General features: G+C 36.3%; 1 protein-coding gene across 2 annotated transcripts in view; it reads right to left on the bottom strand.

The window, feature by feature from the left end:
* Positions 1-22,934, bottom strand: part of VWA3A (von Willebrand factor A domain containing 3A) — a 35,678-nt gene that overhangs the window by 9,504 nt on the left and 3,240 nt on the right. The window contains exons 6-27 of one of the 2 annotated variants that reach the window (XM_087734063.1): positions 22,856-22,910; positions 22,000-22,098; positions 20,828-20,934; positions 20,414-20,539; positions 19,007-19,115; positions 17,763-17,828; positions 17,166-17,288; positions 15,238-15,376; positions 15,045-15,148; positions 14,738-14,818; positions 10,406-10,500; positions 9,669-9,788; positions 8,711-8,785; positions 7,835-7,979; positions 6,672-6,870; positions 6,157-6,227; positions 4,978-5,133; positions 3,406-3,496; positions 2,186-2,296; positions 1,518-1,615; positions 1,236-1,388; positions 410-518 (exon numbers count right to left, since the gene is read on the bottom strand). In XM_087734063.1, the coding sequence (XP_087590189.1) occupies positions 410-518; positions 1,236-1,388; positions 1,518-1,615; positions 2,186-2,296; positions 3,406-3,496; positions 4,978-5,133; positions 6,157-6,227; positions 6,672-6,870; positions 7,835-7,979; positions 8,711-8,785; positions 9,669-9,788; positions 10,406-10,500; positions 14,738-14,818; positions 15,045-15,148; positions 15,238-15,376; positions 17,166-17,288; positions 17,763-17,828; positions 19,007-19,115; positions 20,414-20,539; positions 20,828-20,934; positions 22,000-22,098; positions 22,856-22,910 (2,432 nt within the window). The remainder of the gene's footprint in view (positions 1-409; positions 519-1,235; positions 1,389-1,517; positions 1,616-2,185; positions 2,297-3,405; positions 3,497-4,977; positions 5,134-6,156; positions 6,228-6,671; positions 6,871-7,834; positions 7,980-8,710; positions 8,786-9,668; positions 9,789-10,405; positions 10,501-14,737; positions 14,819-15,044; positions 15,149-15,237; positions 15,377-17,165; positions 17,289-17,762; positions 17,829-19,006; positions 19,116-20,413; positions 20,540-20,827; positions 20,935-21,999; positions 22,099-22,855; positions 22,911-22,934) is intronic. The other variant, XM_087734064.1, reaches the window with a different exon arrangement.

The raw sequence follows: 22,934 nt of genomic DNA, 5'->3' as shown, positions 1-22,934 counted from the left end.
TAATGCTGAACTTCTAAATAGGGCACATTCTTAGCAAAAGAAACAGAAAAACTAATTTTGTTTGTATATGTTGTTGTGTATATTCTGTTGATAGCTTCTGACACCAGGAACCTTGTATTCATGAACACAACATAGACAAACAAAAAACTTAACTCACAGCCCTAATTATTTCACAGCAAGCTAGATGTTTATCAGCTACACAGATGCTGAATTCTCTTGTATTCTTAGTTTATTGTTGTAAAAATACTTTTTAAAATTTCAAAGAAATGCAAAACAGATTTTATTTTTTTTTTAATTCCTATTTGAGAGCCAGATTTACGGTCAGATTTATTCTATTAGAAATAGTAGATAAGAAGATTTTATGTTCGTTTAAGTTGTGCTTTATAGAAAAACAGATGCACACTAATACCTGACAGAAGCCACTGTATTCTCTGTATATAGCGCTGCAACACTTTCTCCAGTTGTTCAGTGTAGATTTCCAGTTCTTTAGATTGAAACTGCAGATGTTTCACAACCCCCTGGAAAAATTCAGTTTGTACAACAGCATCTTACTTCAGGAGATTTGAGCTCAGCTGCTATATATGCAATATCTGCATTAGAAATCGGGGAGATTAGGTTTTTTGTCTTTACGTCTATGAAATAGTGTTAAGAAAATTTTTGTGACTCTGTTGCTACTAAATAACTGGTTTACCCAAATTAGGAAAGCCTAGTTCTCATCTCAGTCAGTTGTGCTGGGCAACAAAATTATATAATTTGACTGGACAGGTACATCTACTACATTCTTTCTGACAGTTTTCTAGATATAATAGAGCAATAATATCCTGGACTTAACTTTCTATGCTTCTCTCCAGTTATTACACAAACCGAAACAATCAAGATAGATACAACATTTTCCCAGTTTTGACTCACGCATGATTTTTGAAAGCTTCACTTAAAATTTCAAAATTATTTTTCACACTGTATGAGCAGTGGAGATGCCTCTGATACATTCTATATGATGCCTTTAGATAACTTCTAAAGATCCCATGCAGTTTGCACTTCAAACATACTAAATATTTCTTGTGGTGAATAAAAGACCTTCTCTAGCTTTCTAACAGAAGGGTGATTTAGAAAGAACAGGGAATAGTGGAGGGGACATCACACTACCAAGCCACAAACACTGAGCAACATGCATTGTCTTAAACAAATACAAAGGCTTTCAATGCTGTAGGTATACGACATCTGCAAAAGCTTACATTGATTTCTACACTAGGGAAGATAGTACAGTATTTTGCCGACACTTTCTTGCGCAGAGACTCCACAGTTTTCTTTTGGTGAGTACAGCCTGGACCAAACATCAGTCTGGGCAATTCCAGTTTAAGCTTTTTAATACTGTACTTGGTCAGCCACTTGTAAGACAAACAAATGGAGCAATTGGTTGTTAGTAAATATTAGAACAGTTTAAGTGGTAATACATTGTACAGAATCACAATTAACATAATTCTAAACCGGCAATTTATTAGTAAGGAGCAAAATACCTCTTTGCTTGAACAAATTTCCTCTTTTTTTGGCAACGTAACAGAGGGAACAGACTTCCTTATGCACATTATCTTTGGATACTTTCGGTATACTGTACCTAGTTAAGAAAACGAACAAAGTAATATTGGGAGCCCTAGGTTTAAATCATTGCCCTTTTGAATCACATATGACTGTTGATTAAAAAAAAAAAACAAAAAACAAACACCAAAAAACCCCCCACAACCCACAGACTAGCATTTCATACACAATTCCACATTTGAAAAAAATGCAAAGTTTTGATATATCAAAGTACTTAAAAAATCACTTATTTTTAAAAATTGTCACCTTCAAAATATTCCAAACCAAATCTTCTATAATCATCTAAACCACAACGACAGCATTTTTCCTCAGAGCATCTTTGACCAAAAGATCCCAAAGGACTTTAAAAAAAAAAAAAAAAAAAATCAAAGCACCCAACAAAACACGCAAAAAACCCAAAAGACCTAAAAAGAGCCGCCCCCCCCAACCAAACATCAAAGCAAAAAACCCCACCAGTATTTGATAAGTGAAATTCACTTCCACTCTATTTAAAGCACACTGATTATCAGTGACTTAATATCCTAACAGTTTTATAATAAAAACGCTGACAATAACAATGCTTCACCCATCATATCCTGATAACACATACCCACATTTCTTCCTTTATCAGTATAAAATACTGACACAGAAAACTCTGGCTGCTGCTTTGGTTTATGTTTTCTTTTATTCTTACTCTGAGGCCATTCTTTTATTGTTTGTGCTACAAATAAAAACAAACAAACAAACAAAAAAGGATGTTGACTTACTTCAGCTAGATAAAAAACTCTTACATGCAACCCTGTTCTTCAGTTCATAATTTCCTATTACCACAATTATAATTACTTAATTTTCTTAGATATTGGTTAAGAAAAATCCATATTATAGAACTACTTATGCTACTTTCATAGAAATGGAACCAAAACCTTTACAAATTTATAAATTACCATCAGGAGAATGTCACGGCATAATTTGAAAAGATTAGGGGTTTACCTTAAGCATAATATTTGTTGGAAAAGCCAATTAACATTGTACAAAGCACCTCATATGCAAATATAAATCCAGATTTGTAAACTCTGCTATATATCAACCATCTCATTTCAATAAATCAGTAGATTTCAAGACTCAAATTTAATGCAAAAAAAAATCTGCAGAGGTTAGCAAAGATGCAAAGAAAAAACACAGGGAAGTTACAAAAATGTAGGAGAAAGGAATTGGACTTTAAGGGACCAACAGCGACTGGAATCAATTTAAGAGCTGTTTCATATACCAGCAGCAGTTGCAAGAGTCAGCATTTCAGATAACCTGAAATTTGTGGTTTTTTTTCTTTCATTACTGGATCATAAATAAACCAAGTGGAACAGCATATTAATTACAATGGGATCTAACAGTATTTGCAGAAATATACATATTGAACTAATAATAAATCTCTGAATTGTTGAGCCTTTGAAAAAAAATGGAGTATGAATTGAAAACCAAGAGAAGTGAGGTTCTAATTATGGCTTCAGGCATGGGACAAAGCAGGGCTCTACTTTCCATCCCACACATTTGACATTTCCTGATACAGGATGGATATTCAATCATATGACCTGGAAACAGTTATACAGCTGTGCAGCGTTCCTTCCGCTCGCAACCTTAAGGAAAGCTAGATATGTTACCAAAACTAAGCTAAAACTCATACCAAAGTAATTTTAAAACAACCACAATGTTTCCTATCAGTCTGATTAAAGATTAAAATTGCAAGTGTTTTGAAAACTTAAATTAAAGCTCTAATTTAGTATTTTCTTTTAACCCAAAGAAACTGAAGACAAAAAGCCCCTTATCCATACAGACCTGGTGGAATTTCTGCTTTGGCACTAGTAGGACGCCAAGCCAGTACTCTCATGGAAGCATTTCTCTCTGTACCATGGCTGTCTTTAATATGCTATGAGGTCATATAATAATAAAAAAAAAAATTTAAAACTATTTCAGTTGGATAACAACTGTGTTATTCAAAACTGGAACTATCTGTCATTATTCTTTAATTCCTGTTTTACTCTTGCTCTTCTAACAAGTCAGCAGATTGCCATGATGACTTGTTAATTTGTGATTTCTTGCTAGGTTAAGTAACTCTTAATTGCTCTGTTTTAATTATCTTACCAATTCCATCTGCTGCCATAAAACTAATGGCTAACATCTACAGGCAGACGAGTTTGGACCATTTTTGCCACTTGAAGGAGCAGTCTAGTATGGTAATGGCACTGTTTTATAGAATATAGTATATAGTATTTTCCTCAGAGTTTTATTGAATATTGGAAACCTAGTGCTGACAGCAGTAATTTTTCCTTTTTCCTTTTCTAGGGGCTAAGAAGTCTGCTAAACAACATGAACACTTGTTTAACCCTATTGTAGGATCAGACTTCTGCTGTGACACAGTCTTCAAGTAACTGACATCTAATTTAACATACAGCTCTACTACAAATATCACCAAACATCTACAGACAAACTTGTATCAGTTTTCTACAAGTGTTAATCCCTATAAAACTATGCTATGTAGTCATATCCGAGTGATTACTTTTTTTGTGCATTTGTGAAGAGGTGTTGAGAATATATTGGTTTTGATAAAATAGCATGGAAGACCTATTTGGGCTTACCGACAAGGGTCTTTGCAACATGAACACACCTACACTTAAGAGCGCCATTCCCATTTCAAAGATGAGACCTGAAAATTCCAGGTCAAAACTTAATTAGATCCTGCAGTAGGCAGTTCTGTATCTAGTTATTTATACACCAAAGTGGTAAGCACTGGCACTGGCCATTTATGTATACGACAGATTTGCACACCCACTCAAAACAGATGTATACGCAGTCAAAATTAACAAGGAAAACATTAACAAAATCCCAAAGGACTCAGTAGTGTAACTCCATGGAAATAAGCACAGTGGGCAGGAAAAAAAATCCTGAATCCTGTTTCTTGTTTTATGCTGTCTCTCTGTGTGGCCAAAGACATGCTACTCAGCTGCAGCTGTCTCATCTGTAAATGAGCAGAATACCATAAAATTCAGTACTTGCTAGAAGGACTTGTAAAATAGACATAACTCGGTAAAGCACATTTCTGCTTTGCCTTTGCTTTCATTAAACACTAAATTTTTAAGGTCAGAGGAGGGATTATTTATACAATTTTAAACACTACAATGTGGTTCTATTATAATTAATTACTTAGCAGGAGTTAGTAACATGTATGTTTTTGTTTATGTAGCATTTTGAATGCAAATTAAAATGTAAATTCAGAGTACTATCACAGTGCTGTTTTACTTCCTTCAAATTTTCAGCCTGAGCACTTCTCTCACAAAGAGCAGCATCTGATAGTTGGGTAGGATCTCTAACCAAAACACACGGCATCTTAAAAGTGGGACCATTTCAAACCATTCTAGCCAGGCTCAGAGCTGTGGGTTTAGGAGATGGCAACTTCTGTGGCCTTTTGTCTTTCTTCGTAAGCACGTTTGAGCCTCCTTCTGATATAAATGGATTAACAGACTGATTTACTGAACGTTGCTTCAAGGATTCCACTAGGAATGCACACTGAAATGGAAGTTCACATCGTTTAGTAATTCATATACGTGAAATTTAAGTAAATGACATTTCAAAGACAGGCATTCTGTATTTATTACTTCAATAATAAATAAAATTCATACCAGATTTATTAATCTGGTAATGCTTAACACCTCTAACTGAATAGAAACCCCTTTGTGCTGTGCTTGCTCAAACACATAGGAGGGAAATCCCCCTTGCTCTGAGCAAAGATTTTAAAAGAAAAGGCAACAGTACGCACACCAAGACCAGAACAAATTGGAAGACGATGAACCAAGTATATGCAACTGTTAAACGATAACAAAATATTTTAAGATCCCATTGAATAACCATCAACTCTTCTTTTTAAAAATACTTCTGTGACTCAGACTTGCATGCAACAAGGTGCTCAGACCTCTGGACATATATCTCACTACATACATCTTTCTAAGCACACTTTTGTAAGAAGCAGCAAGTGTACTGCCAGGCTGGATATATAGCCTCAGTCACTTTGTTAGATATCTTTGCAAAAAGTCGTGTGCGGGGAATACGGAGAGATATATATGAGTTCTACATTAGTACACGTCAAAACCCAATTTTTTTAGAATTGAACAAATGTATTGTGCCAACGACAACCCCTCCCTCCACTGTGACTTATAGGAACATAATATTATATATTTGTTATATAATATATATATACCTTTTTAATATATTCATTTATATAATTATAATGAACAATTAATTCTACTGGAGAAGAATTCATCATAGGATTTGCAATAAAAAGGAGAATCACTTCAATTGTAAACTCCTAGTATTTCATAAGGAATCATGGCCACTCCAACAGCAATCACTGCAGTGGTACTGTACAACTGCTTTGTAGTCCATATTTACTCTAGAGTGACTATTCTCATACTCTAGAGCCCATCTTATAAGGATTTGCATTTTATTTAATCTTCTGCGCTGTCACCTAAACAAACACTGTTGAATTTTTTTCTGAAGAAAAACATAACTTAAAAAGATACATATAATTCATACCTTTTCAGAGTAGCTGTTTGCTTTTTCCATTTCAGACACAATTGCAGTGATATCATCACTTTCAAAAATACCTGATAATCAAATATACACTAATCAGTGTGGGGTTTCTAAGTGTACAAAATACATCTTTTTTAAAGTGTACAACAATTTGTAGGGCATGCCAAATTTCAATGAAAAGAATCAAAAAGCCTTTGTTTCCTGTATGCCAGGCAGTCTGGACATACCACATTATTAACTATATTTTAAATGTGCATCTTTAAAATATCTAGCAGAAAACAGCGAATTCAAATAGAAAAAAAAAAAAAAAGAACAAATTCCTGCATCAAGGCTGCGTTATAATATTCTGCAATACAACTGAAAGCCTTAATCAAACTAGGACCTCTGTTTTTATCGCAGTGCTAGTATAGCATTATCACATCCTAAAAAGTAAACTACTTGATTTAGGGGAAAAAAAATTAATAAATATTATTTAATTAATGAAAAAGAAGTATGCACTGACTTTCCTTTCCACATACCTGCATCTCCAAACCAATGAAATCTCCCATTGGCTGCCTGTACTATTTCTTTAAAAGCAATGGCAGTTTCAGTTGGGTTAGCATAGCGGGCTGGAATAACCCCATTGGAGTCAACATCCTCCATTACACTAAACAGACAGACATGAAGCTGCAAATCAAAACCTCTGCAAACCTCAGCCACATAAGCATTGATTGTGTGCTGCAAGACAGAGAAGAAACAAGGAAAAAAGTCAGTAGTGACCCTCTACCTCAGACGAGCTTTCATCTACTCCACTGGTTCCTGAACTGATGTACAAACACTCCCAACCTGAGCAATTCAGCACAGGAACATACCCTGAGTGGCTGAACGCCTCCTCGAATCATGCATATACACAAAAACTGTCACTAGTAATAGTGACAACAGCAACAGCATTGCTGCAGCCATGAAGTGAGACAGGGTAACTACGGGAATAAAGACTTCAAGGATAGCCACGCACTGAAGCAAAGTAGGGATGGAACTATTCATTTGCCTTTTTGTACTTATCCTTTGTTTTCTTGTTATCCACATGGGCTTTTAATGATTTCTTAGGTTTGCCCAGAATTTCCAGAAGTTTGGTAACAAAAGCAAGAGATGCCCTGCTGTGCACGCATGGTTATTCCAGTTGGATTACCATATGTTCAGAAACTCTAGGCTGCCCACGTGGCTTAACAGTCACAGAGCACATGCACTATGAACATATATCCAAGCAATGCATAATTGTTATTAAAAATAGGAGCTGTCTCTACATAATGTACTATGGAGTTCCACCATAAAATTATTTGTGGCTTTGTTCCCAGTAGTTATAAGGAAATGATATCATACGAAAAATCGGAGTTGGTTTATTTAAACTCAGAAATTTGCAGTGAAATGATGGCCAGAGCTGGAGTGGGAAAGGAATCCTAAAAACACCTCTTGAACTTTCTATGATTCACACATTATTAATAATTGCTGCCTCCAACACACAAATAGCAATTGCAGAAATGGCAGTTTGAGATCCTGACAGCTGTGCTGGCTTAGATACATAAAGGAGAAGTATTCTGCCAACAAGCTATGGTGACTAGCCAAAAGGGGCGGGGGGGGGGAAGTTGAGATTAATTCTGACAGGAACTTACAGAAGAGTTGCAAAAGCTGGGATGATACTTACTGTTTCCTGATCAGGTATTCCAGTAGTCAGCAGGTAAAGTCCTTGTGATTTGTGTTTATCTTTTTCTCTGAAGTCTATTTCCACAGCTCTCCTGAGTGCACTCATGAGGTTTCTACTCCCTTTGCACTGCAAGCTCAACACCCACCTAAAAGAAAATGTTTATAGTTCAAAGAATGAAGCAACAAAAGCTTTTGTTTCTGCTTAAAGGAATAAAGAGAACTAAGAATCTTAAATAATACTGCACTGGAGTCTAAAATTTTTGACAATGACAGACAGCAAAAACAGATTATATAATGACCCAAATTATTTGTTCTCGTTTCTGTACTGCCACCATGGCACACTAGTTTTTAAGATAAGATTCAGAGCATAGAGATGAAAGAATTCTCTCTTAATTTTATGTAGAAAAAATTTAATATAGTAGAACTTACAGGAATAAAAATGAAAACACAGAGGCATAATGAAACCGCTGAGGGTGTGACTCCACAAACAGAAACCTGGGATTTGTTTCCAGTGTATGTGGGGAAAAAACACAGTTTAGCTTTCACATCCCAGTTGAATTTAAAGCAATTTTCAGTTCTTCATGTAACCTGTGCATTTCTTACACAGACACTTCTGTATCTGTGCACATATATAATTTGTGTATATATGAAATACAAAGTGACTAGGACATATTAAATTTATAATGCTGTTTTCACAACAAGCCATCCCGAACAATCAGTGTAGAACAGTTAATGGAAAAATATTTTTGTAATATGATAAATATATCTATTTTGTAAATTGTTCACAATGCTGCTTAAATCTGTTTCTCTGTTTTATCAGTTTCACGACACCTACAATTGCTTAATTCAGACGTATGGGAAAGTTATTTGATCCTACCTCCAAGCATTTTGTAAGTTTTCTGGTTGGGAAGGAACCAGTTCCAGCTGCCAAGGCACAACATCACTCCCAAATCTTTCACGGGAAGATAACAGCAATTAATTTTCAGATTATGCTTTAGAACAAAAAAATTACAGAGCAAATTCACTGAAAAATAAAAATCTGATTTGGGGTATTACAGACGTAAAATTGCCTGATGCTAACTATTTTCTATTTCAAACAATTTAATTATTCACATTTATCCATCACTCAGGGGTTGTCAGATTTTCAAAGTAGTGGGCCAGACTACATTTTTCTTTCCTGAACAGGATACTAAATGAGCTGGTAAAAGCTCAGCAGAAGTATTGCAACAAAACCACTCCAACCCTCAGATGCTGCTTGTATCTCTCTTGTGAGGTAACAGATCTGCTCTGCCACCAGGTTTGGAACTCCATGAGCTGCTGTCTGTTGCTTTTACCTGCCGTTCAGAAACCTGCCCAGCTGCTCTTGAGCAGCTGGGCCACACATTTCTGACTACTAGTGTTGAGTACAAAATTTTAGTACTATTACATATTAAAAAAAGTATTGGAGTTACTGTAAAATTTAAAGGGCGTTCTCAGTTATGGTACCTGAGACACCTCCAGAATCCTCTTCCAGTAAAAGTTTCTGACATGTGACCTGATACTGTTACGAACAATATAGCAGGAAGAGAATTTGTTGCAGGTATGATGCAATCAGTTTCAGTGAGCCTCACCCAAAACAGTGATTTTTAATTACTAATCTGGTCTCTGTAGATCTGATCCATACACCTATGCAAAAATGATAAATCAGTGCTACTCTTGCAATTACTTCATCATAAAATGTTATATACAATTAAAAAAACCCTAAAATATGCCCATTAGTAACTACAATCTCTCAGCATACTTCTTCATTGCAATGCGTTAAAATTATTTTAAAAGAATCTTAAATAGTTGCTTACGCAATAATATTGAAGTAATCCTTATTTGACATTTGTTCCTCAAGTAAAAGCCGCAAAGAATGTTGGATATGGGAGATGTACATGGAGTTTGTCACTGATATATCAACAAGTATAACCACCCTATATAAGAAACACGGTACTCATTAAAAAAAAAAAAAAAAAAATCTTCTTCAATTACATATTCTTGTCTTCACTGTACTCTAACTGTATAGTGTTTGATATGTATCAAAATGGATAAACACTGAATCTATATTAAAAAAACCTGCAAAACATAAGGTGAGATTTTAAAAAAAGTCGTAAGAATAATGGAAAAGTCTGTCTTTCTTAAGCTATGCACTAATCAGGGTACTGGCACATGTAGTGCCATAATGGCTGTTGAACCCTAAACAGGTCCTTTTCCTTCTCTGTACTTGCATATCCAAAACATGTCTGAAACGTGTGGCTTACTTGCTAGATAACTCTAATTTAAGAGTCTCATTCTGTCTCATGGAAATTGCAGTTTTGTGTTGACTGATGATGACTGGATTCGGTAAATTCACTGGATTATTAAAGAAGCTGAATATCAATATCCGTTTTCAAAAGTGGATTGCTTAAACTGGTCGTATCTGCAACTGTTGTCTCTACATCTGACTGTTTTCTGCCCTGTACTACTTGGTGCTGACTCACACACAAAGCGAAGGCTGGCAAATAAGAACCATCACCAATACACAAAAAAAAGGACTACCAAAGTACAATACCTGCTTTCACAAACACTTCCCCATATTCTTCTGCTAGCAACAGATAGCCAATCAATTCGTTTCTCATAGATTCTTACCATTTTAGAAAGCAGTTTCTGTGGATGAAATACAGAAAATTTAAGCTAAAAATAAAAAGTTCAAGTAAGTCTTTTATTGCCAAATGCTTAATCCAGAAGTAACATGACAGCATAATATTGAAAAAATTAATGACTTTCATTCATTTTCACAGTAGCATTTCATTCTTAGTAAAGGTAAGAGAACACAGTCCATGAGAAAAACATACAGTGATAAAAGCGCCCCAAGGGGTCTAAAGGTCTGAAGGCTCTTCACATTTTCCTTTGCTAGCATGTCCCAAAATAGTGGTCAAACACATTAAAAAAAAGTTTCAAAACACAGTTTTTGCAAACTTACCATTTCTTCAATAGCAATTTTAGGCAGTGTTCGTAACAAAACACATCATTTAAAATAAACACAATATTTTCAAACACATGTCATTCTTTTACACAGTATCGATTCGAAGACATTAAGGCAATTTGTCCAAGCTCTATAGAACATGACCTTTGCAAGCATATGTATCCATTATACATACGAGGGCAAATGAAGCTAGAAAAGGACACTGAACTCGGAGAAAAAGCTATAAGGTAGCATGCTTTTGGAGCACAAACACAAGCATCTACCGGTGATCAAGGAGACAGCAGCTGCTTTCACATCAGCCAGTTAAACTTTACACTCTGTCTGACTACAGAGTTCTACAGATTTCTCATCCCTCCTCCATTTTAAAGAAATATTTGCCCTGCCTGGAAACACTCCCATAGCCCTTTGTCAGGACTGCTAGTGGAATGGTACAGAAGAGAGAAAAGAAAAAGAATGGAAGAGACCACTATATTACATACTCTGGCTGCAAATATCCCTAAGCAGCTTCTATTTCATTAAACTTGTCCCACTCTCTGATGAGCCGTATTCTGACCAAGGAGGCAATCCTCAAAAATCACTACTGCCTGTAAGAATTCCAGCAGCCTTCATTACGTTACCGGTATATGTATGTATCTCCACTTCTTCCACACTTAAAAGAGCTAATGTAGTCCTCAAAGATCCTCAAAATCCCATACAGTGTAAATATTCTCCTAGTGTGCCAGCAGTTTTAAGGTTATCTATACAGTAATATCATCATGGCAAATATCCAAAAATCCCAACATCCCAGACCTAGTAGTGTTCTTAGTTAATCTGCAAGCTTGAGGAGAAAACTCTAGTAGCAGCCTTGCTATCCTCTTGAAGAAAGTCTGGCAACTATCAGGCTGAAGGCAAATGCAAAGCAGGATAATAAGTTTGTGCAGCCAGTTCAAAAACTTAAGGTGAACGTAAGAGATGGCAGAGAGCAGTGTGCAATGTAGCTCGAGGGAGATAGAGAGAAAGGTAAGAAGACATATAGAGCATTGTCTTAGACACCGATCTTTTCTTCAAAGTGAATGGCCATCCTGTTGTGCTTGACACAAATGAAGAGGTCTTGGAATAAAAAGCTGCTCTGACTTGAGACAATGCAATCAAAACTTAACATAAAGTTATTATCTAGAAGGAATTCTATTGTTCTTATTGAATTCACCAGTGACACCATCTAGAACATTGTTTGTAAGCTCTCTTTTAAAGCTTCCCTTTAGGCAGACACCAAAGTCAATGCCACCTGAATATTTTAAAAATCATTTACTTGCTAAAAAGTTGCCCGATGAAGAATTCACTTATATTACCAGTGACTCAGCCACTGAGATATTACCTTGTTCTGCCACTCGATTACAATTTAGAGAGCATCACACATGCCACATAAAAGAAACAGTTACCTGGCCTCCTTTCTGTCTGCCGTATTTATCACCAACATCCCCCTCTCTTTCTCAAGGGTGGGCCAGAGTACATAGCTGGATGGTTTTAATACTTTTAGTCTTATTAAATCATTTTCACCGACCCCTTCAATCTTCCAAGGCAAACTCCACACTGCTTGCTATGGAAACAACTGGCATTCCTAAAGGCCTGAACGACTATTGAGAAACAGCCTTTATACACACGGTTACAGACTGGAAGGCACAGAGTAGGCATTTTTTAAGTATTACATGGATTTCTCAAACTAAATGGGGCAGTCGGTATCATTGGAGAATCTTCTGTGTTTCCTGAACTCTAGCCAGCTTTCTGAGCCTATATAACAGGGTGTGCTCAACCTTCTTGAACCCCTTCATAAAAATAGTTTCCTGCTAATTTCCTGCTAACTAACAGCAAACAACACTTAAAGGCTTCCATTTTGTGATTGCTACTTTTTGCCCCAGGATGAGGACAGTTCTTGTCTTGCCTCTAGTGCAGCACGTGGAGCTCTAGATCTGAAAGCATTGGGTGCCTCTGCTCGTCATACCATGCTGCACAATGACACAATCCTCTTGTTTTTCCCAGGACTCAAATCCCTCCACAGTATTTCACCTTGCACATAAAGCTGCAAAACCAAAGCTGCGGCATCCACTGCCCACACATGCCCAGCTAAGCCTGAAGAGTGTAGTTTCCTCATACCACACTCACTTTGCAAGAAGAGAGGAAAAAAAAACAAACAAAAAACAACCTCCATGCAAGCTGTAGATGAAGGGGATAAACTAGAATAATTTAGGAGAATGTGGTTTGCAGCGCTATGCTGGCACAATCTTCAGAATTCACATGAAGTATAAAGAACAGTTGACCATATCCTAAAACATGAAATACAAATACCAGCTTCTACTGACACTTTAGAGTAAAGCAGAAGTATGACAACCTTCTATAGAGTAAGCAGAAATAATTTTGTCTTTCTGATTCTTAAAAAATGTTGGTTATGCTGAAAACACATCAAAATCATTTGTCCTTGACATTCATATCAGCAAAAATATATTCTGTCTAAATGCATGGCAAGAGTGTTGCAGGAACACTATCAAGGTTAAAATGCTACTCTTGGTAAGAGAGGAACTTCAGAGTGAATTACTTCTGATGTGACCATCTGCAGAATATTACCATTTAGCAATCATGTAGAACTTACTAGCTTTGGATCTCCTAATTTTGCAGTGGAGACTACTAGCTACTTCTGATGGGGAAAGAGTGAAGGATTCACAATGAAAAAGCTAATGTGATGTCTCTGAAAGTACAGATCAGATGCTGAATTCGGAATATAAACTGTATCTCCAAATCCTACTGGACTCTCCATATGGACTGTACTACATTACTGGTCTTAAGGTATTACAGCAGGATTTCAAACAGAAGGAGAGCGGGTGCTGGATGCTGTAGGATCCACCCCAAACTACACAGGAGAAACTCACTCGTGTATGTACAAACATATTCTATGTTCGTTATCCAAACATAGAATACAGACTAATGCAAGATGCTGATCAAGGCAACCTAATTTTATTCCTGTGGCTTTCTTCATAATGCAAACTTTCATATGCTTCTGCCATCTTCCCCACATGCAGAAATCAACATCACTGATCTGGAATACTGTGTCTTTTTTCATCATTCCTCTTAATTCACCATTCTCCCCAACTCTATCCATCCATCCATGGAGCGGAGAGAAGCTCACCTACCAAACTCATGTCACAGTATATTTTTTTAGTTCCTTATTCAACCAGTCTTCTGGATTATTTGATAGTTTAAGATCAAACTTTTATTTCAAAATTACCCCTTGCCTTGACTCTCTTTCCTACACATCTGAGGGACTAGGTTGCTACTACAGGAAGAGGCTCTGGTTTGCTGCTATGTTATGTGCCTTTGCACATACTCTCATATCACACAACATCTTTCAAGTCATGCAATAATCATCCAAGCTTGCTCCTACACTACTTCCTAGAGTGTTCCTGCTATGCCTTGAGTCTTTCTTGGTCTAGCCAGTAACAGTTAGACATTCTTCTTCATAAAGCTTGTTTGACTTTCAAAGAGATAAAACAAGATATAAAACCTTTTTTTAATGCTTAAACCAAGATGAAATGGGACAGTTCTGTTAAAGCAAGCAGGAGTACTCTATTATGCTGTATCCTTTCAATGTACAGGCTAAAGGATTCATACATACGTGGGTAAAATAACGTAAATACATTCTTACACATAGATCGCAAAATGCACACTGCTGTATTTATGAGCAGCACTGATGGACTCTTTCTCTTACTTAGCCTCCCCTCCTCACTACTGTAAGAATCTGGGTCCCAAGCCTGACCAGATCACTGCAGACTTACATGGACAGCTGTCTGCGCATGAATCCCCACAGTATTTATGTAACAGGATAATTAATGTGGAATAATTAGATGGTAATCTAGCCCTGACAAGGCCACATCACTATAGACAACTCACCTGATAGTTGTATAATACTGGCAGGTCAACATGGATATTTTTCACAGTTCCATCATACCACTCAAACTGCATCATCGCTTTCTAGAAGGACAAATAATAGTTATGTGTTTTCAGAAGCCTATATAAGTTACACTAACATGGAATTACTTCCTGAATCATTCTTAAGAATGGCGTAAGTATTTGATTCGAACCTACAACTCAAGTTTCAGTTAAAGCCTGTAGAATTTCACTAACTTATAAAGTACTGGTTTTAATTAGAAAAATGAAAGAAAAAAAAACAAACAAAGAAAGGGTCCCCATCACTTACCTCATGTAGAGTCGATGATACTGTTTTTTTAAGAATAGGTACGAATTCTTCCACAGGAGAGAAAGCACTGGGAGCCAAAACTTGATAAAGGTTTAACTTTTTAGCTATATCAAGGAACAAAGAAATTAAATAACCCACGTGCTCTGTCTTTAATTCATGTTTCATATCTGTTAAGCTTTTCTTTCTGTGCTACCTTTCAATCCATTTGTCTTTAACCAGTCTGTTGAGGTTTTGTCCAGAATGCATGGTGTTTGAATAACTAACGGTCCTTCATGCTTTGGAGGCTTTGATAAGAAGTTGGAATGTGCTGTATTTGCAAATTCTGTGGAAACCTAGAATGGATTTTAAGAAAAACTCTTGCAAGTTTCAGCATAATTTTCGTTACCCTCAATCCAAAATATCCAGCATGGAATATTAGTTTTACCGAAGTGCTGGGATTTCAACAAGCAAAATACTTTGAAAATAGCTATCATTGGTCCTCCTAAAAATAGGTTTTGGGGGACAATGTTCCATTAACTTCACTTTGCTTGCCACAATGCAAAAACCCACAGAGAAATTAAAACATCATGGTTATACATACTGGCATGAAAACAGCCAATCATTTCTCTAGGAAAAGCAAGTAGGAAAAAGATCTTTGTTACACACAGATCAAATCTCGACTGCTCCATTTTCTGCCTGCACTGACCACAGAGTCAAATGAACCACATTCTACCTTCATTCACAGAAATGGAAACAGGTCAACAAAAACTCCTATGGGGCACTAGAATTCTTTTCTTTCCAAAAGGGGTAAGAGACCTTTGTTTTATGAATGGACAGAAGTTTGTGGAGATGGCTTTTTGTACAGAAGGTTTGACTAGTAAGTTTCTGAAATGACATGTTTTTATTTGGGGATATAGGACCTTCTAAGTCATTTCAGGGTGACTTCTGCTCCATATGTAGTGTACATGGTCCTTAGTAATTATGAGGTTGGAAGAAAGATGAAAGAATTCTGTATATACGGACTAGGGAGGATGAAGGGAAACAGAATTAGAAATATTATTCACAAATGACCAGTTTGCCTCCTGTCCAGAACGTCTCAGGTCAGATGACCACATACTCAAGGATACCCAATGGAAGGTTTCAGTCCCTCTTTCAGATCAGACTTGTCCACCTCACACAACTGCCTACAGTAGTTGTGACAGAGAACAGACTATTTTGTTAAGAAAAAAATTTCTCACAGATTTGTAAAACAGCGCTGCCAAATTTTTAGCATTAAAGTTTAACAAGCATAGGTGAGTTCAGCCACTTTCTAAACTTCCAGACCCCTAGAAAGTACAGAGATGAGAATAAGGCAAGAGATGCGTATTTCCACTTAAGACTATCTTTCTTATCTGAAAGAAAGACATGAGTAAGTAATTTCTCTACCAGATCAAAGCAGAACTAGAAATTATCCAAACACTCCATAGAAAAAAGAAAAATCACAGGAGATTCTTTTTTTTTCCCCTCATCTGTATTTCATCAAGAGCACTTAGAAGTTACTTTATTGGAGAAAAGACAAACAGGGTAAGAACGCCTGGTATGTTGGTGAAATAAGGCATAAAAATAGAAACATTACCAAGACAATTGTTACAGAACAAATGGTGCCAAATCCTCACGATAAGATAGGACCAACACACAGACAGATGTGTAACAGCCAGACTGTAGCTTCCTAACTTCAACACTAGTAATGGATCTAGACAAGCCCTTATGATTTTGCAACTGATTTAAGCGTCCACCTTAATCAGGGTGGAGCAAGTATCTTTTTACCAATTTAAAGGACTGTTGGAACTTAATTTAAATGATCATGCATACAGTTAGGCTAGTGATTCTCTTAGATTTCCATTATGATCATGGTACAATGTTCTTTTCATCGCATTTTGGTTGGTTTATAAAACTTGCTGCACTTTGGAGAATATCTAGCAAAATGTCTCCTTTCCTGGTTTTGGCCTTAATTTCCTCTTACAATGGATGGCCAATACATAATATTCAAACTTCACTTATCAAAATACCGGATTAATCATATAATTTTTTTTTACATCGTCAACACTAAAAACTTGTACCCCTGATACTTCAAAGCACATATGAAAATAAAAAGATACATACATTTGCTATTCTACTAAGTGAGCCACCAATTCTTCTTTGAAAAGTCTGTTTGATGCTCTTGAGTAGGTCCTTAGCCTTTTGGGATTCCTGAAGTAGCAGATGAACATCACTGCTATCAAAATTCTGTACATACAAAAACAAAGGGGGAAAAGTAAGTTAACTACTATTCAAATACCAACCAAACACAGCTTTCTTACTTTGATGTGCATACATCCATACCAGACTGCCTGGCACAGTAGAATTGAGTGTAAATGTATCTAATGCACTGCATATAAGTTATTCATCATTTTATAAACAAGATATTATTTTATTATTTTGAATCAGTCTGCAATAAGCCACTGCTTTCATCCTGTTCATTAGCTTTAAGTCAGTGAACAATATCTGCAAAATTTATTGCACTTTCAGGAAAGCATTTTCAGTTGCAGAAAGAATTAACCACAGATTTATTGATCACATCCTCAGCACTTCTATGACAGAGACTTTCAGCACCAAGTCTTGCTATAAACTTCTACTCAGATGACAATTAGTTTACCTCCTCAAAGTGAAGAATCATCAAAAAGAAAAAAAAAATGCTTTACCTCTCTAGCTGTCACCTACCTCTCCCTTTGAAGAGTAGCAATGATAACGGCCTCTTACAGCTTCTGCAAGGTTCTTTAGAACTGCCTATATGTACAAAAAGGAAGAAAAATAGTTACTTTGATTTAGCAGTCTCTTTTGATAACATGGGTTGTTGGTATTCAATTCTCAATTAGAGATAGAAAAAGAATCTTTGAGGTACAATTACTTTGGCTTTCTCACTACATGTATTTCCATTGTTTTCTTACCAGTCTTATTTTAATATGGCTGAAAAACTAACTCAGTAAAGAAATTTACAAAATAGGAAATAAGGGTCAAGTTCATTCACCTTGTGTTAAAATGCCAGTCGCTTTCTCTTCCTTTGAAGGCAGGCCTGTGCTAGTCAGATCAAAGGCATATCACCGAAGTCTACAAGTATAAATATTAGGCTATCTTTCCCCTGCCCACAATTACCTCTTAAATCCTTTGCTGCTTTTTTTCACCTCTCCCATCTCCTTCTCTCCTACCATCTACCACTGCGATCCTTTTCCCCACGACTGCAATACCCTTACTACATTCAATCTTCTCTCCAAACTACGATTTCAACTGAGTCCTCCCTGCCACTTAAGTCACTACATGCCTCAGGGAAAAGCTTAAACAAGCAATCAACACCTAAAAACAAGTTTCTACGGCGAAGCTAATCAAAAGTAACTGCTTATCCTTCTGTCCTCCTTTTCCTTCAGGCAGTCACTGCTAACATCCAAACCACTACTCGTGATCAACACTATAATTTGAGCAGGGCTGCTAGGTCTTGCACTGATGCTGTTCCATACAAAAATATTCCTATCCCAGAGACTGCCATACTTGTATGATCTCAATCCCAAGTCCTTGCCTTTCTCCTACGATCCCTCTCCCTACCCATTTGTCCTTACTGCAATATTGCCTACCTGAAGTCGCCTATTTTTCTGCTTTCACCTGCAAAAGAGCTCTTAGCCCCAAAGTCTTCTCTGTAAACACACAGGATGATTATCTGGAAATAACTGCTTCCCTTCAGCTGCCAAGCCTGTCAACACCACTTGGTTGCCACTTCTGGCTTTGGTATGAACCAAGATGAATGCTCCAAACAAGTTTTTTCAAATCTGCTCTAAAGAAAATACAACTCTAGATCAAGAACTCTTTAATGAGCAGGTTAGCTGCCCCACAAGTTTATGAGAGAAGATATTGCAGCTGAATAGGAAACAAATGTCAGGACACTTACGGAAGTAAGCATTAACATAATTACTTACAAGAGAAGCAGGATTGCTGCAATCATATGTAACAGCATGAGTCTGCAGTTTTCTCCCCAGCATACACTGCTGAGCATAGTCAGACAATACTTCCAAAGACTGATCAGGGCTGATATAAAAAAATAACGAAAAAAAGATATTAACAATAGCAGTAATCAAATGGGGAAAAAAAGCCATACTGAAGAAGACAGGGAAGAAAATTAAGTGGGAAATAAATAAGAAATCATGGGAGTGTAATTCAGTCATTTAGCATAACTTGACCTCCTCTCCCTCTTTCAACAATTACTGAGGTACCACTACTGGGGTTTGGTTCTGAAAACCTGAATGATAATAAAAGCACTAAGATTCTATTCCAGTTCATAACAGCTTGTGGATGAAATGTTCCAAATTATTCCTTGCTAGCCCTGGCAGCTAAAAATCAGGAACTGTGGTTTTGCCCCTTGTGACAAACTGCAATAGAAAAGTTTTCAACTCAGATCTTCAACTATATGTAAGGATGTCCATTGTCTTCCAAAGGCACCAAAGAAAGTAAAACTTTGTGTTTAGAACTTACACACAGTTTTCATTCCCTGAGTTTTCATGGTTCTTCTTGGCTAGTAAAAACCTTTTCTTCCCACCACACTTCTGCCAGGGACAGAAATTAAGGATGTTTTCACTTGCACATACTAAAAAACTTCTGCTCTCTGTTCAAAGAAGACCTAAGCAAAACTTGGAACCTTTTAACTGAACACTGTGTGTTCAGTAAGTTAGCTGAAATCTAATCTCAATCACCCTAAAGATCAAGCTTGTCAAGCTTACACCATCCCTTTTTTGCACATTTAAAATAAATACAATGAATAAATTAGGAGTACCATAAGACTCCCAGCATCCTTACTGTAGTCTTTTTCTTGTAATCCTGACTACAGTACTGCAAGTTTTCAAATGATGACAGTAGAACTGCAGAATTTAAGTCCATAAGTTATATGATCTCAGCCTGGTTTCATTTATTTAATCAGATATTTTAAGTTTTCCATCAGCACCAAGATGACAGAGAGAAGACTATCTTTGAATGCTTAATGCTATTTTACAGAAAAATCTAGTTCATCATCTAATCTTCCCAGAGGTGCAGACCCTTTCAGTAACATCCTTAATAATGCTGAAGGATTTTTATTGATGTAACGTTAGAGCTAGCAGACTCTCAATAGATTACTGCGATAACTGATCGGCAAAGGAAAAACGTAGCTTCGTATCAGAAGAGAAGATTTATAAACAGTAAAAAAGGGAAGAAATAAAGGAATTCAGTGGCATGAACTAAAAACACAAAACCTGGATCTTAAATTTTCCATTCATTTTTGTATCAAGTTCAGATTCTTGTACCAATTCTGTATCCAAGTTAAAGCTAGTTGTTAGGACAGATAACGAATTTACCAGCTTCCTACAATAAGAACCAGAGAATTCAGTTCTTTCATCGTAAGGACATGTTTTAAGGCTTTCAGCAAATTGCAGCCTCGACCAGGCTCCAGCTGTTTTATCCACTGTCTTGCTTCATGTAGCCTAGGGGGAAAAAAAAATGGAATATGTACACGTACCATGCAAGTGCTAAGTAAGATAGATCATGGAGATTAACAGAAACCACAGGAACTGCTAAGATATTTTATGCATGAACAAATGCAGCTTGAAATCACTGACTGCACTTAAAATTCGTTGGGTTTTTTTCCCCTTTTACAAATCACTGCAGGCACAAGATGAAAAACACTACTTATTATCTACAAGAGATTACTCTAATTGAATGGAGACCTTCTTTGAAACACCTTTATTTTTCAGAGAAGCAAACTTACTTACACATGAACATTGATGGTTTTTGGACTTTCCCACAGAGGTGAAATTTCTGTACTGAATGAGAGGCAGTACAATTGCTTCTTATAAGATAGCTGTTCATCTATTAAGCACTAATAAGTAAAAAAATTGTTAATGCATTACTATCCATGCTGCTTCTAGTAGGGTTATTATGTAAAAGAATAAAAATAGTCATTTCCTAAAAATAGTTGACAGCAATATTTTCAACTACCACAGAGAAAAGCTTCCAAAAAAAGTCACACAGATTCAAATATTTGGTAAGGAGTGCAGAGACAAAACCTGCAAACCTGCGGTAATCCAGCCAATTTATTATGGGGCAGGAGGCAGGGAATATTTGTTGTACTGGTATCAGTTTTCCTCTTCAGTTGATGAGCACATGAAACAACATATTGATCTAGAATGGGCATATTCACCCACCAAGCAGTTACTAAAAATGTTTAATATATAGTCATGATAGGGCTAAACAATAGTTCAGGTATTAAGGTTAAGCAAACCAGACTATGTGGAAATTGAGTTTTCTTGAAGGAGTTTTATTTAAAATGCACAAAAATGAAAACTGCAGATAATATAAATTGATTTTAAATAATTTCTGAATGCAGGAAATGAAATTGTACAAAGTTTCAAAGTTAAATAGTAAACCAGCTACATTACGTCTTCCTTCCTTACTAAAAAAGTTTTATAAAATTAAGGAGCACAATAAAGGATGAGTTTCTTTTGGAACTTCAGGAAGTGATTAACTCACCAAGGTTCTGACCGAAATTGTGAAGTGTGACTTGTTGTGACAAAACATAAAGCATAAGGAAACTATATTTACTATAAATAGCTCTAGGTACAACTTGGTTCTAGCTCTTACAGCTGTTTCTGTTAGGCAAGTTTATTCCATAGAGAATGCTGGTACAAGAATTGAGAAACTTCCAAATATTAATAAGGAAAGTATTATTATTATCGTACATACTGGAGTTTGTTTGGATCTAGACATTAACAAAGACTACACTTTCAAGGACATTTAAAAGATACTTTTCTACAACAGAAAACTTCTAATGTATTGTATATTATGAATTTAAGCAGATTTTTTTCTACTTAGTTCCTGGCTTGTAGTTATACAAAAGCTTGATTAGTATGTTATAATTGCCAAAGTCTGCTTTATTATCACTTACCAAAAGGTCCTCCTGAAAATCCAGTAGTCTAGGTCCATAACTCATATGAGACACATCAACCACAAGTCCAACTTTGGTTCCTTTTATAACGCCAAATACCTTAAAAGAGAAAAGTCATTGTAAATACTAAGCTTATCCAACGTTTTAAAATGTTACTGTTTATTCAGTACAACACCATTTTAAAATCAAATATTAAGTATTTATTTTCACTTTAAGGTTTTTAGCATAAAGATGACACAGTGACCAAGCCAAGGGGGGGGGAAGAAAAAAAAAAAAAAAAAAAAGACTACTGGCTCCCCATTTATTCCCTCCTTCCCAAGACAACCTATTTATTACCTGAGAGGTTAAAAAATAACATTGTCTACAGCATCTCCTCCAGGTGAAATCAAGCAACTTTGTGGAAGGTAGATGTTGGAATGCTCCTTCTTTCTTTATCCCCTTTGAGAGGGAATTACTTTCCTTTCCCGTTCCTAAGCATTAGCACTGCTAGGCACAGTAAATGATTAACCAGCTGTGCAAGAGAGGGCACAACAGACTACAAGACAGCTCTGCTCCAGTCAGAGGTTAAGCTCAGCATTGTCTGCTCCCATCTAAATTGTTCTGAGAGGCCCTGATGATTAAGATTGCTAAGAGAAAGACTAGATCTAGAAAGTAGAAAACTGCATACCAAAGAAAGATCAAGAAAAATAATCAATTGTCAAGATAAGTATCACTGCACGTGATGTGTAACTCACAGTAAATAATGAAAATACATAAGCTTTCTGGAAGCCACTTTTCACTAGTATTCAAAAGTTAATTTATTCTTCAATGCCATATACAGTTCCATTCTAAAAATATACTGCAAAGTCAAAGTTACCTTTCTGCTGTCCTGCAACAGCCACTGAACTCGGTGCTCATACAGCTCAATCACTCTGACAAAAGGCATAGCACACATT

Source organism: Nipponia nippon, unplaced genomic scaffold (assembly GCF_047370975.1).
Source record: "Nipponia nippon isolate SJK-2023a ecotype South Korea unplaced genomic scaffold, ASM4737097v1 scaffold_5, whole genome shotgun sequence".
Lineage (NCBI taxonomy): Eukaryota > Metazoa > Chordata > Aves > Pelecaniformes > Threskiornithidae > Nipponia > Nipponia nippon.
Note: the sequence above shows the minus strand (reverse complement) of the source record. Positions and strands in the feature narration are given on the sequence as shown.